The following is a 13,438-nucleotide window of genomic DNA, read 5'->3' as shown; positions in this document are numbered from 1 at the left end:
ATCGATACTACTAGTACTCTACTAGATTTGTCGTATAAGAAAAAATAAAGATGTGTTTACATGTGTTATTAAATCTACTTAAATGTACATTTGTACGGTTAAAAAAGTTAGTACAACTGTGTACTAGAAAATACAAGTTACGTAGACACAGGTTTTATTCTGTCGTGTGCCTTAAAGTAGTCACAATTTTTTCCACGAACACGAGCATTTTGATCTTAATGATCGTTCACGGATTTAGTTTAGGAGATATAATTAGATTTAATACATTCGAATTGAAGTAGAAAATTTAAAGCGACGCAGAAGGTTTTTTTTTTTATTATTTGTGCCGCGTATGACGCGTTGGTTGATAGTAGGTTGCGTTTTTGTTCCTATTTGCGATTTGTAAATCTTATTACCATGTTTTTTTTTTTTATTATGTTAGGTTAGGGCTTTCGTTCCAAGATTTTCGCGATTTTTTTTTAAAATGTTAATGTTAATTTGATACTCTCGTATCTTTTGTTTTACAATGTGTCTATGTTGACGGAATAAATAAATATAAGTTACATCGATGATTGAGTCGTATTTAATCAATAAAATCGATTTATTCTACTTTTCACCTGATTGTAAACCCACCCACGTAATCCCAGATGACTATATTATTAATAAAAATTTTATGCGTTAAAATTATTATGTTGGTCCTTCGTGACCGGATCGCGCTTTTTTTTATTATTTGTTGGTTTTGAAATTTGTTATTGATCTAATCAAATTAGACATGTATAGGGTGAAACCCGACGTTCGAATGAAATTTGAACAATAAAAATCTTCTGCTCGTTACACACTATAAAGTACAGGCTCAGGCGCGTGAATTATGTGTTCAAACAAAAAAAAAATGGTTTTATTTAATACTGTTTACACGGAAAAGTAACTTTTATTATAGTAGTATTTTTGCAACAATGTTGAGATTTTTAAACACAATGGTGGATATTATTAGTGATTTTATTTTTCCACATTGAAATAGTCGTACGTGTTGATAAGGTTTATTTTCGCATGCACCAGGGTTTTAAATATATATATATATATAAATAATTCGAGTGGAAATGTTCCATGATCGAAAAAAAAAAAAAACTTTAGAAATGTGAAAATATTTTAGTGTAATTCTAAAAGATGTATTTTTTATTGGGACATTTCTGCTCTACATTGATGAAATCCATTAATAGGTAGTTTTAATAGAATTCTATATTGTTTATTGCAAAGAAACGCATGCAACAGCTCCCTTAAAAACACAGGATTTTCTATAAATATATATATGTATACAAAAATTTACAGTACCAAAATTAACAATATCCAGAAAATTACAATAGATAAAGACTATACAAAATATTTTTTTAATCATAACCAGCTGTTGGATGCGTTGTACTTGCAAAATATTCGATTAAGATATTATAATAACGTATGAAAATAAAAATAAAAACACGTGTTATTTATACCTTTAGTGTAACTTTGTCGCGTGTCTTACGGCGCAAGCGCAGCGTAGTCGCCGTTGCAAAGTTTTTCAAATCCCGCCGGTAAAACGTTATTTTAAATAAAGTGCAATTAATATAAATATATGCCTCTGATAGTACCAAGTATACAAACCGCTATAATAAATGCAAAATGGATGTTACATTCCGACAGAAGCGATTCGACTAGTCTAGTGTGTTCAAATACTTCATAAATTGGTAAATAGCTTAGTTTCAATATAGATTATACGCTTTTGCCGCGCTCGAAACGAAAATCATTTAAGAAAACTATGTAAAGTAATGGGACCTGTATAATAATGCCTGACTGAGTTAACACCAAATTTTTATATAAAATGTTATTTATTACGACCCCGCGACCACGTGGGATGCCTATTTTCTTATAATTGTAAATTATTAACAATCGGTCCGGACCTTATCACACTGATCGGACGAGGTAAGCGATAACGACCTATGCGGATGTACTGTATACACTCAGCCGTTGGCATCACCGACGCGTAACACACGTGATGTCGCGTAGCAGACGTTAGAGTTCTGCTTTACTCGAAAATAGTATAGGAGAAGCGGTGTGATACGATCCTTAGACTTCCCCGTCTTTAGATAACCAGTAAATATATCGTAAGCTTTAAAAATCGTCAGAAAATGATTACCGCTTGTTTTTAATATTCGTTAGAAAACATTTTTGGATACTAGTTGCGCCAAAAAGTCTTTTTAATTTTAAATTAAATTCGTTAAGCGTACTCAATGATGAAATCATTTTAATCACTGGCCACGTGTGAAGGTATTTTTTTTTAACTTAGTACAATTTGGCTGAGCCATTGTTTAATTTATATTTATGTATAAATGTCATTAGAAGAATTTGCTCCGAGAATGAGCCATGCGCGTCGTTTAGTTGTGACTGGGGAGAATCGTGACTTGACTCGTTATGATTTTAACACGGAAGCGAAAGGAGACTCAACGTGTTTAATAGATTTTATGTATAAATATTTAACGTAGAGGTAAGGAGGATTATCTCCAGGTATATAAAGTATGAGAAAAATGTACCAAAAAGAAAGCGCCATCTATTGACACATTTGCTTTACTGTGGTATCACTTGTTAATATTATAAATACATTTGTGTATTTCTTGCTATTTTCTTTTGACATGTATTTTATTGATAATCGCCAACTTCAGACGTTAGCCGATTTGCTCAATAAATCGATACTGGGTGCTCGTGGAGATAATATCCTATTTATTTATAATTGATGTCACATAAGAGCGGGTACTCCTTACTTCTATATTTATGAATTAAATACAACTTGACTGATGCCAAGATATGTTATTAAAACTTCCGTACTAAGCAGAATTTCCGACATAGAATTACAATGGTCCACAAGATCAAGCTACCAGTGAACTTTCCCAGTGTAAAGTTCAGATATTTATACTAATAGTTTTCTAGTCGTAAAACAACATAGGTTTGTTTTTCTTTCTGATAATATTTTTTAAGAATTTTCGTATTTTTCGTCAAGTCACCATTCTCCAGCTTTACTAGATAAGCCGGTACGCAGATAGCTAGTGCCACCTCGCAATTATGTAGAACATGTTAGTTATACATAGTATATACTTTTACTTTTATTCCACTTAGAAATAAGAATTGAGTTGTATACTAGGCGTAAGTTTGGACGGGTACGGAATATAAGGATAGTTTAATCTTTATTATGTAGATCGTTGAAGAAGCTCCTTTTAAAATATGCCACACACAATATTTTATAGAAAAAAAAATATATACCAAATTTATATTGAATAAATATATTTATTTATTAGCACAAAGTTTATAGAGCCGTCTCGGCAAGGTCACAAAACGAAAAATGATTGTTGAAAATTTTTGCATATTCTAAAAGGAGATTTTGGCGTCATTTACATTGCTGAGAAATTGTATTTTACTACATCGAAAGCTAGTGTGAATGCGGCCTTATTTAAACTTATACATAATGTGTTATTGTAAAACTCCGTACAACAGAGGTCATGACAAAATGGAGTTTATGATATCTATACTAGTCCCATTGCAAGTTAAATAGATTTTGCATAAAAATGTTCCTGTAACGGCGTAAATAGTTGTTTTATAATGTTTAATAGTAAGTGTACTGAATGTCTAGAACATTTCGTGTCGTACTAGGTTTGTACTTGTACGGTACCTAAGGATGAATTCGATGCTATACTGCGAAGGCTTATTGGAATTAAATAGTGCGCAGCCGATCGTGAAACTTAACGTAACGACACAAGAGCTAAACTACTCTGCACGGATACGGCTATCGGTGGCGAATCTATGAGGTGGCGCTGAGTGAGTTATGTTGTTTGGAAAAAAGATTATATTTTTTTACAAATGGTGCTAATGTTTTGTGTTTTAGTCAATAATAGCTTGACCGCTCGTACTGCCACGGTAGGGGACGTGAGGGAGAAGGGCTCGTTCAGAACGGCCCGCCCATATCACAATGAACCTAGACTTAGCGACATCACTCCACAAACGTATTAAGTTAGGTGTACTTTAGCTTTTGTAACTCGCAGTCGTCGCGAGCGCGCCGATGTCGGTGACCGATGTTATGTTTATTGAATTTCTAAATCTAATTTTTTTGGTACGTTACATTTTGTTTACTTTCATATTACGATTATATTGTAAATAAAAATAAAAGCTTTGGATTTGATTTTGTTTTTGAATTACCCTCATATATTTATGTAAGTGAAAACGAAAGATACATTTTAAAAATACTGTTTATTTTACATGATAACATAGAAACCTGAGCAAATACATACATTAGATAAAAGCAACAATTTCAAATGCATCATAAACATATCAAACAATTAAATTCCCCGCCAATAAATTAAGCTCTACCTATTTCATTACTTATTCATGTCTTTTTTTAAATAAACTCACTAAGAATACTATTTCTCCTAAATATATGAGAAATAGTTGAACGATATTTCAATCACTTAAGTCAACGCATTTGATGTCAAACATTCTTTATTGGCGCGAAAAATACACAACTCATTCAAAAATTAACTAACTACACGATAAAAACAATACAATCAACGTAAACTTATGCACGATCCGGCAAAAACACTATTAATTTAGAATTTTCCAACAATAAAGAAAATCAGTTATTTTCTAATATTGTAAAATTTAATGAAAATATAAATGCCAAACAAATCCTCGTCTTCATCGCTGCCATCTGCATTTTACTATGTATTATTAAAAAAAGTATATTACTTAAACACAAATGTGTCTCTTATAACGATTATAATCATATTTCGGTTTAATATTTGTGATATTTTTGGTGGGAATGGAAATTGATTATGGCAATTTATATGAAACGTAAAAAAAATAAGTACTACTTGTTATGGCACAATTACTTCGGTGGCGATCGTCCATTAAGTACAGCGGGCGTATTCTTCCACGACTTCCCTTTGGGCTTTAAAGTCACTTTTTTCTTCACTACTCTCTTAACCGTCACCTCCTCATCCGAGAGTAAGATCTTTTTCGATCTCGTCCGTTTTTCTTCGATTGTAAACGAGTCATCAAATATGTCTCCGCTCGAATTTGGAGATTCGCTGATTTTAATACCTCTTATTTGTTTCTTTTCTCCTATAATTTCACAAATGGGACTATCAAAAGAAACTTGTCTCGAATTAACTTTTGGTTTCTCAGCAGACGTTTGTGTCGAAATATTTGCGTGGTTTTTCTTTGCAGGCGGCGTTGCTTTCGGCGCCATCTTCGTCTTTTTCACTTTTACCAGCACAGCCGGTTCTACTGATTTCCTTTTCTTAGATCGTGTTGGGATTTTTTCTATACTTTCATCTGGTTCTTCGTTTTCAGAGTTTTCTTCGGTGACAACTGGCTTCGTTGGTGCTTTTTTACGTCGTTTTATTAATTTTATGTCGCCGTTTTGTTTTGCTGTATTCTTTTTGAGCACTTTTTGTGTCGTTTCTTCATCAGAGTTTAGTTCTTCATCGTTATTTTTATCGTCCACTCGTGTCGCTTTTCGTTTTTTGGTTTGTATGAATTCCATTTTACTCGTTTTTGTTACTCCTTCTGATTTAAGATAACTTTCAAACAACTGTCGACACTTTGTATAATCTACATTATCTTTTGGTTTCAAGGAGTTGATGTACTCAAAGTATTTGATCAGAGCTTCTAAAAAAAAAAGAAAAAAATATTTAAAACACCAATATAATCTAATAAAAAAATATATCACTAATTCATGAACTCATACAACATAACAATTAATATTGCCATATTATTATATTGCTATACTGTCATTGCCAGTGAATTTACTAACCAGGTACATTTGTGAATTGTTTTATTTCATTTCGGATGTTTTTCATGAATGTCTCTTTGAAGTTTTGAACAGATTTCGGTTGTTTCAAATTTTTCTCCCAAGGCAGTTCCCCGACCAGCCATTGCAGCATGTTGTAGCCGAGTATCTCAAGGTCTCCTCTCATAGTAGCCACTAAAACATAAACAGAACAATTAGTGTTAACTTGCATCTTCTTGGTGGACAAATTTTGTTTAGATGTTTGAGAGTAACTTAAAAGTAAGTCAAAAGTGTATTTTATACATACATATAAGTTTTTATTTCGCATAATAAATAATAATAGAAAAACCACAAATATTAATAAAAATGTGACTTAATTTATGATATTTTGGAATATCAGGTAATATTAGATGGAAAATAACACAAGGTTTTATAAGTGAAGGTGCAGTTTTACAAGTTGATTGAAGATAACCACCACAGCTCCACCCTTATTCCAGAATATTTTATGTGACAGTTTGGCCAATGGTTAGAATTTGTTGCAACACTTTAACACTAAACTATAGCTAACAATTCATAAGAGACATGTTTTGAGGTTTGATCATATTATTTAAGCATACAAGAGTAAATAAATTTAGCACAAAAAATGCATATTTTCTAAGACATTCGCTAAATCTTGACATACTAGAGATAATTTTACTAATGTATAAAAAATAAAAATGTTGATTTGTTAAAAAAAAAAAATTAAGCGAAACATACTGACTACAGTACATGATTTACTGATAAGGACTGAAAAGCTGGAACGAGTCCTTAGCATATTATATAACTAAACTTATTTTTATAACTTCATATTTCATAATTATGAATGAACTCACCTCCTAAATGTGCATCACGGCTTGTATATTCAATGGTTCCATTGTGGGCACATTTAGGGTCAGGTTTGAACTCCTTCTCATTGACCCTCGTGGCGAGACCAAAGTCCACAAGATATGCCTGGTTCTCCGTTCCTTTCTTGAGACCCATAAGAATATTAGCTCCTTTTATATCTGCATGGACATAGCCTTTACTGTGTATGTATTCTAGCACATCTAGCTGGAAGGAATTTATAATACTAGTTAAAACAAGTATATATTATTTTTTAAAAGGAAAGGGCCAGTTAACTATACAGAAATATTATTAACACGAGTTAATAATATTTCTGTATTTTCAACCATAATCTATGACTAATTGGAAGCCATAATGGAAAGTAAATGGACCTTGAAAGTTATAGAGACTTGGGTCAAAGTTTTCTTAATATATTAACTTATATTTACATAATAAGGACATATTACTTTTTTATCTAAAACCTATACCTGCCTCTAATGCGTGGACATAAACAAATTATTTAAGATAATTGAATAAAGGATAAAATATATATTAAATCTGTTAACTAAATTAGATGAATAATATTTAATTTGAAACCTTTAACTCATTTTACAACTTGCACATATAATTATTCACTTTAGAGATAATGTTTAATACGAACCATTTGTAATCCTAATTGGAAGACAGTAGCTGGTGGGAAACACCTTCCAGCTTCTTTGAAAAGGCTCCAGACATCTTTGCCATACCTCTCTAGAACTAAATACCTGTATTTTTCACCTTTGTATTCATGGGAACCATTACCGTAGAAGGATGGCATACCTAGTGTAGTCAATTTCTTTGCCTTCATAAATTTGGCAACTAAAAATGAAAAAGAAACCCTTAAAATTGTGTATTAATACAGACACATCAATAGAACTATACTTTCAAAGTTCATGTTTTTACTTTATATTAATTTAATTCATTTCACAGCTGTAGTGCAGTATGTTTCTTATTTTTTAATAAGCATTGGTCTGTGTAATGCCTAATGCAAATAATTATTTTGATTTAATCTTAACTTACTCTCATCTTTGCTAGCATTCCTTATATAAAAATGTTTTTCTACAAAGAGCGGGCCATTTTCATGTGGTTCCTGTGGAACAAAAATACCGATTTATACAATTGTCACTAGCAATCATGTAAAAAATATATAATAAAGCTATTACTTACTATTTTAACTACATATGGGTAACTAGAGGTTTTCTTCGGTGAACTGGTGTGTTCGCATGCTGAATATATTTCACCAAAGCCGCCAACACCTATCGAAGGGCCGATGCGCCATTTCTTTTTAGATATCGTATCATTTATCACCTCGCCAACAGGGATAGGTGCTGGCATTTTATATCCATTTGCTTTTTTCTTTGGCTGAGCCGCTTTTTTCGCCCTTCCGTTCATTTTGAAGTTAAAGAAATTATCTCACTTTGAATTATTCATATATTACTAAGTTCTACCACAATTATATATATTTTAAATTAAAACGAACTTAATATATTGTTGCTGATCTAATATTTAAACAATTAATATAATATTAGATTAATCAAACAAAAATGAGCGTCGTTGTTGATCTACGATAGGGATGTCACGCGAGAAATCGAGAATCGACTATAGAGATGTGCCAATTACAAGAGGCAAACATCGATATGTCACAGATAAATCGATAATAGATAAAGATGTCATGTAAGAGAGAGAGAGTGATGTAAAGAGTCTTTTAAAGATTTAAAATAATTGTGGTAAATAAATTTTAAGTCTTTCAAAAATTATTGGTAAAATATAATTAAAATATCATGGGGAACAATACAAAATGAACAAGCTACTAGGTAATTTGAGGTTATTAAAACAACATACTATAAAAATGCACTGCATGTTATGCTATGAAATTTACAACTTGCAACTTTATAGGTCTATAATATATATAACAATATTAAAAAAAAGTATGTCGTAAGTAGAAATTATTAATAATTGCACATAAAAATTCTAAAGACACATTGTACGAAATTTCTGCAATGTTATCCACAAAAAATTAGTTGTATTTAAAGGTTTTATTAATATCAATATAGTATGCAATAATAAAAATACGTATTATCATTGTTAAACAAAAGAAATACGATGTATCGATTCCATATTGGTCACCCCTACTATTGATTTATTAATAATTATGCTATAATTATTATTTACCAAGAAGTAGATTACGGATTATAATATAATTATGAATTATATTTTTTTTTAAATTACAATTGTTATCAACACATTAAGTGCACTGGACCAATGATATTCTAATAAACTATTACTAGAACATAATTGGCACTGGACAAACTGTTTTTATTTGTTTTGTTATAAGTTAAAAATAAAATATATTTTTAGCACACGCATAGGTTTTTATAGTAGTTTTTAACTGGACCTACTGTATTTCACTTAGTTTACTGCTTTATTATTGTTAGTATTTTTCTTTTATTTTCATTTTGCAGGTCATGGACTAACAATGTTTCGTACGTATGTCACACTTGAGTCTGGGATCGAATACGATAGCGATCAATCGACCTTTTGTGCAATAAAGAGATGAATAAAAGCTAGATAATGTTTTTTTTTTAAACAATGGGTTTAGGTATTGCTCATTAAATGCAAATCAAATACATCACAATTGAATACCTTGAGTCAAAATTCTTACGGCCTTTTCGAATAAAAATCGAGACATAGGTATTCTTATTTATATCGGTGTATGTTTAGAATAATCAGTTTTGAGATTTTACGGTTCCAATTTTTGTTTGTTCAGGTGCGAAATTATTGTCCAAAGATTAGTGAAAACTGCCTATTGACAGCCGTGTAGAGTGGTAAATTTACATGGGTAAAATCTATATAGCTAAAATTTATATTTCTAATTTCTACTTTTGTATTTTACTAAAGTATTTTCAGAGTACTTTCAACACATTTTCTATTTTAAATATTAATCGCATGTCTTTATGTATAAACATCACTATTTTTTTAATATATATATTTTTTGTCTTCACTGGATCTTAATAGTTTTTCTTTTTATATTTTATATTATATAACTGTACTTATACTGTTATCAAGAATGAAGATAATTGGTAATTTAATTTCGGAAATGCCATTAAAATAATATACGTAGGAAACAAAAATAAAAGGGCTACCTATAGAGAAAACCCCAGGTTAAGCCGTCCATTATTGTTTATCAGCGCGATTCCATCTCACAGATTAAATAGTAACAATAGGGACCCGTTATTTCGTCCTTAATCCTGATGGTATATGTATGGTGAAATTTGAAAAGTGCTTCTAACAGTTGTTTAATAACTTGATAAAGTAATTTTTGATTTATTAGGTTAATCTATTTGTAAATTTTAGAATTCAAAGAAGCACTATGAAAATTATTAACAATACATAAAGATCGACTGTGTTTTTTATCTATCGATTGGTACCTTAATCATGCCCGAGATTGTTTGTTTGTTTGCTTTCCTCACGATTAGTTTTGATTCTTAGATTGTTTTGATTATTTAATTATCATTTTCAGATTAATCAAGAATCATAAATGACGTAAGTTAATCTCCTTTTGTTTTGTAGGTACACAACCGTTAGTAGTCTTCAATTTATCGTAAGGTACCTAATAAACAAAACGAAGCTGACTTAAGAGATGAAACTACCTAACTATAAATTGAAGGAAGCATAACCAAGTTCTTTGATTGTCTGTTTAATTAACCTGTCAAACTTAGTTACCTTTAGTTTGGAAGGAGAATAACAATTATATTTATAATATTATTATTACAACTGCTATTACAACTGTTCTTTAACTGTTCACAGTTATTCATTGTTCGACCAAAATATTTTTTAATTGATTTAAAAAAGAACACGATAAAAAAATTAATATTGAATTAAGTAGTAATGCAGGATGTATAATTGTTCTAATCGAATCGAATGTATAATTTTGTTTGTATAAAAAAAAAACATATTTGAATTAACATTGTTTTTGGTATGCATTATTATCTTGATAATTATGTAGTACAGTGATGATGATGATGTCGTTATTACCGATTTCAGCTGTGGCACCAAACACAGGGGAAACCACCTTCATATGTTATATGGCTGGGATATTTCATAATTTGATGGCAAATCCTACATGACCAGAAAGAGTTCAGGCGCTGGATTAAAGACTTATCGTTCTTCCAAGACATGCACGAGTTTATGCACTTCCAATATCCAGGCTGGCTGTTACTGAGAAATTCTATATAAACTTTAATTATTTTTATCGCCCCGACCTGGGGCTTGAAACCAGGTTCTCGGGATTTAAGGTACTACATCGTCATCATCAGGCAGTTTACATATTTTCTTATAATGCATTTTAAATTTATTTTTTCCGAAATTCGAGTCAGTTACGTTCTAAAAGTGAATAACTGTTCGGACAGGTTATAATGTCATAATACAACTCACTATGAGCATGTCAAGCAATGCTACCATCCTTTAATGTCGTTAGAGTTAAACTTTGAGACTCCATGACAATATCAGAGCGGCTTAATGAGTTGTTGTTTGCTCAAAATGTAGTATGATATTAGTACGTAATACACAAACTTGTCTAACCTTAATAGTTTGTATATTAAATGCGACAAATATACTCATATATCTGGGCCTGGAATATGAGTTTTAATCCTTTTTAACACGTGGTGCTGGTATTCCAGTTTGAATGGTGAGTGAGTCAGTGTAACTATAACATTGAGGAACATTGTTATGGCCCTTGTGTTTGTAGTTTTAACATCTTGGTTTCCGAAATTGACGACGCATGTGCGATGTAATGAATTGTTAATATGGGCGGTGGTGACCACTTTCCATCAGGTAGACAGACCATTTGCCCGTCCGCCTACCTATATCATAATTAAATACATTGTTGGGTTACTCCTAACAATTTACTTGTTTCAACATACTTAATACAAATTGATTATGTACATAAATTATTAAAATTTAAAATCTGATATATATGTACATTGAACTTATTATATTAACCACTACTTATATATAATTAGTTCCATATTAATTATTAAATCAGCTATTAGTTGAAATTCAACTGTTATATTATTTGGGTCAAGATGTAAGTGTATTTTTCAGTTTCCGTACAGTTCGATACAGTTATTGAGATACGATCTACAATAATATCTGGCGTGTCGCTGAAAAAGTGAAAGTCCTAATATACTTTCTTGCGGTACGCCATATTGAATTACCTTAACTTGAAATTGTCGACATAGAGTCTCTTCATATTATTGAAAAATATATTATTTCGACATTTATCAAGATAGCAAATTTAATCACTTATTTTTTTTTATCTTTGTTCGATATCTTAGACGATCAACGATATGTAATATTTATGGGACCTAAATTGTAGAGTTTAATTGGGTGTCAAATGAATGTGGGTTTGTACTTGGTGGTAGGACTTAGTGCAAGCCCATCTGGGTAGGCACCACCCACTTATCAGATATTCTATCGCCAAACATCAGTACTCAGTATTGTTGTGTTACAGTTTGAAGAGTAAGTGAACCAGTGTAACTACAGGCACATAACATCTTAGTTCCCAAGGTTGGTGGCGCATTGGCAATGCTAGGAATGATTAACATTTCTTACAGCGTCATTGTCTTTGGATGGTGGTGACCACTTACCATCAGGTGGCCCATTTGCTCATCTCTCAACCTATATCATAAAAAAAAGATGGCGGAGAAATTTCATAGGAAATCTAAGTTGACATTTTTAAGTTAGCTTTTCACACAGTATCTAAAAATCAGCTTATCCATTTACTTGTACTTATATAATGTTATTTTTTCAGCCATAGTAGCTGGACTATATAGGCTGTGACCTTTTGGAACTGAGACAGGGGCGGCTTATCCGGTAGCGTTAACAAAAAACGTTGTTACTTATTTGTTATTACGGATTTTTGCTCGTGATTTCTTGTACCATTATTTTATAGATTTATGATAGAAAGAATATTTAAATATTAAAAATATAATCACGCGGAATAATTCTCTTAAATATGTAACAATATATTTAAATCGTCATACAATTCTGCAAAATTTTATTCATTTTGTCCTGTTGGCATAGGTGGAAAATATTTTTTTAGAAATTCTTGCCATTCGCCCATCTAACCTAACCTCGTTACTCGTGCACCACTATACACATACATATGTTATAGTAAATAGTTTAATAACAATATAATAAGGGTGTAAAGGTAACTTTTTTTTATGTTTTTTTATTTACTTTACAACATCCACGAGCCCTCAGTTGCCCGTGTCTTTTTTCACAATTTATTTTTATTAATTTTGGCGTTATTTTATATTTTTGCTGGACATTAGCAGATCTTCGCTGGACTTCGAGCTTGTCATCTTCTTGGAAGACGTGGCCCACACTGACATTTTTTTTTTTCAATTTAAAATAATATATAAATACTCCATAATAAATATATATGATAATATATAAAAATACTGTATATGGTAGTTTTTTTTTTAATGCTAATTACTGCAATTCTGCGGGCCCTGCTCCGTGCTCGATCAGAGAGAAAAGGTAACGTTTATAAGACAGCACATAATTTGATTTGTCGAATTTGAGCTCTTATTAATATGTGCTTAGATGAATAATTAAGGTATTTAGATTGCGTACGACGTCGACCGGGTTACACGTCTACATCGTCCCACTAATCGCATGACGTTCCTGCAGCGCACGCGAGACGCTAGCTAATCAGAGAAAGTGCTATTTTCTGAATCGTAAACGTTT

The 13,438-nt window shown here is 31.4% G+C and overlaps 1 protein-coding gene across 1 annotated transcript; it reads right to left on the bottom strand.

Moving 5' to 3' along the window:
• Nucleotides 1-4,228: 4,228 nt before the first annotated feature.
• On the bottom strand, nt 4,229-8,246 carry LOC125070039 (serine/threonine-protein kinase VRK1). The gene is made up of 6 exons (XM_047679710.1): nt 7,853-8,246; nt 7,706-7,775; nt 7,308-7,504; nt 6,658-6,874; nt 5,810-5,980; nt 4,229-5,664 (listed from the first exon to the last, which is right to left on the bottom strand). Exons 1-6 carry the CDS (start codon nt 8,075-8,077, stop codon nt 4,880-4,882), a joined length of 1,665 nt encoding a protein of 554 aa, XP_047535666.1. The 5' UTR covers nt 8,078-8,246; the 3' UTR covers nt 4,229-4,879.
• Between the last annotated feature and the right edge of the window lie 5,192 nt (nt 8,247-13,438).

Source organism: Vanessa atalanta, chromosome 16, assembly GCF_905147765.1.
Source record: "Vanessa atalanta chromosome 16, ilVanAtal1.2, whole genome shotgun sequence".
Taxonomy (NCBI): Eukaryota; Metazoa; Arthropoda; class Insecta; order Lepidoptera; family Nymphalidae; genus Vanessa; species Vanessa atalanta.
Note: the sequence above shows the minus strand (reverse complement) of the source record. Positions and strands in the feature narration are given on the sequence as shown.

Excerpts from the sequence above, each read along its gene's own strand:
- LOC125070039 (XM_047679710.1), bottom strand. The coding sequence starts at position 8,077 with ATGAACGGAAGGGCGAAAAAAGCGGCTCAGCCAAAGAAAAAAGCAAAT. Across the intron at positions 7,505-7,705 it reads GAATGCTAGCAAAGATGAGA|TTGCCAAATTTATGAAGGCA; the intron begins GTAAGTTAAGAT and ends TTTCATTTTTAG. Across the intron at positions 5,981-6,657 it reads CCGTGATGCACATTTAGGAG|TGGCTACTATGAGAGGAGAC; the intron begins GTGAGTTCATTC and ends TTTATGTTTTAG.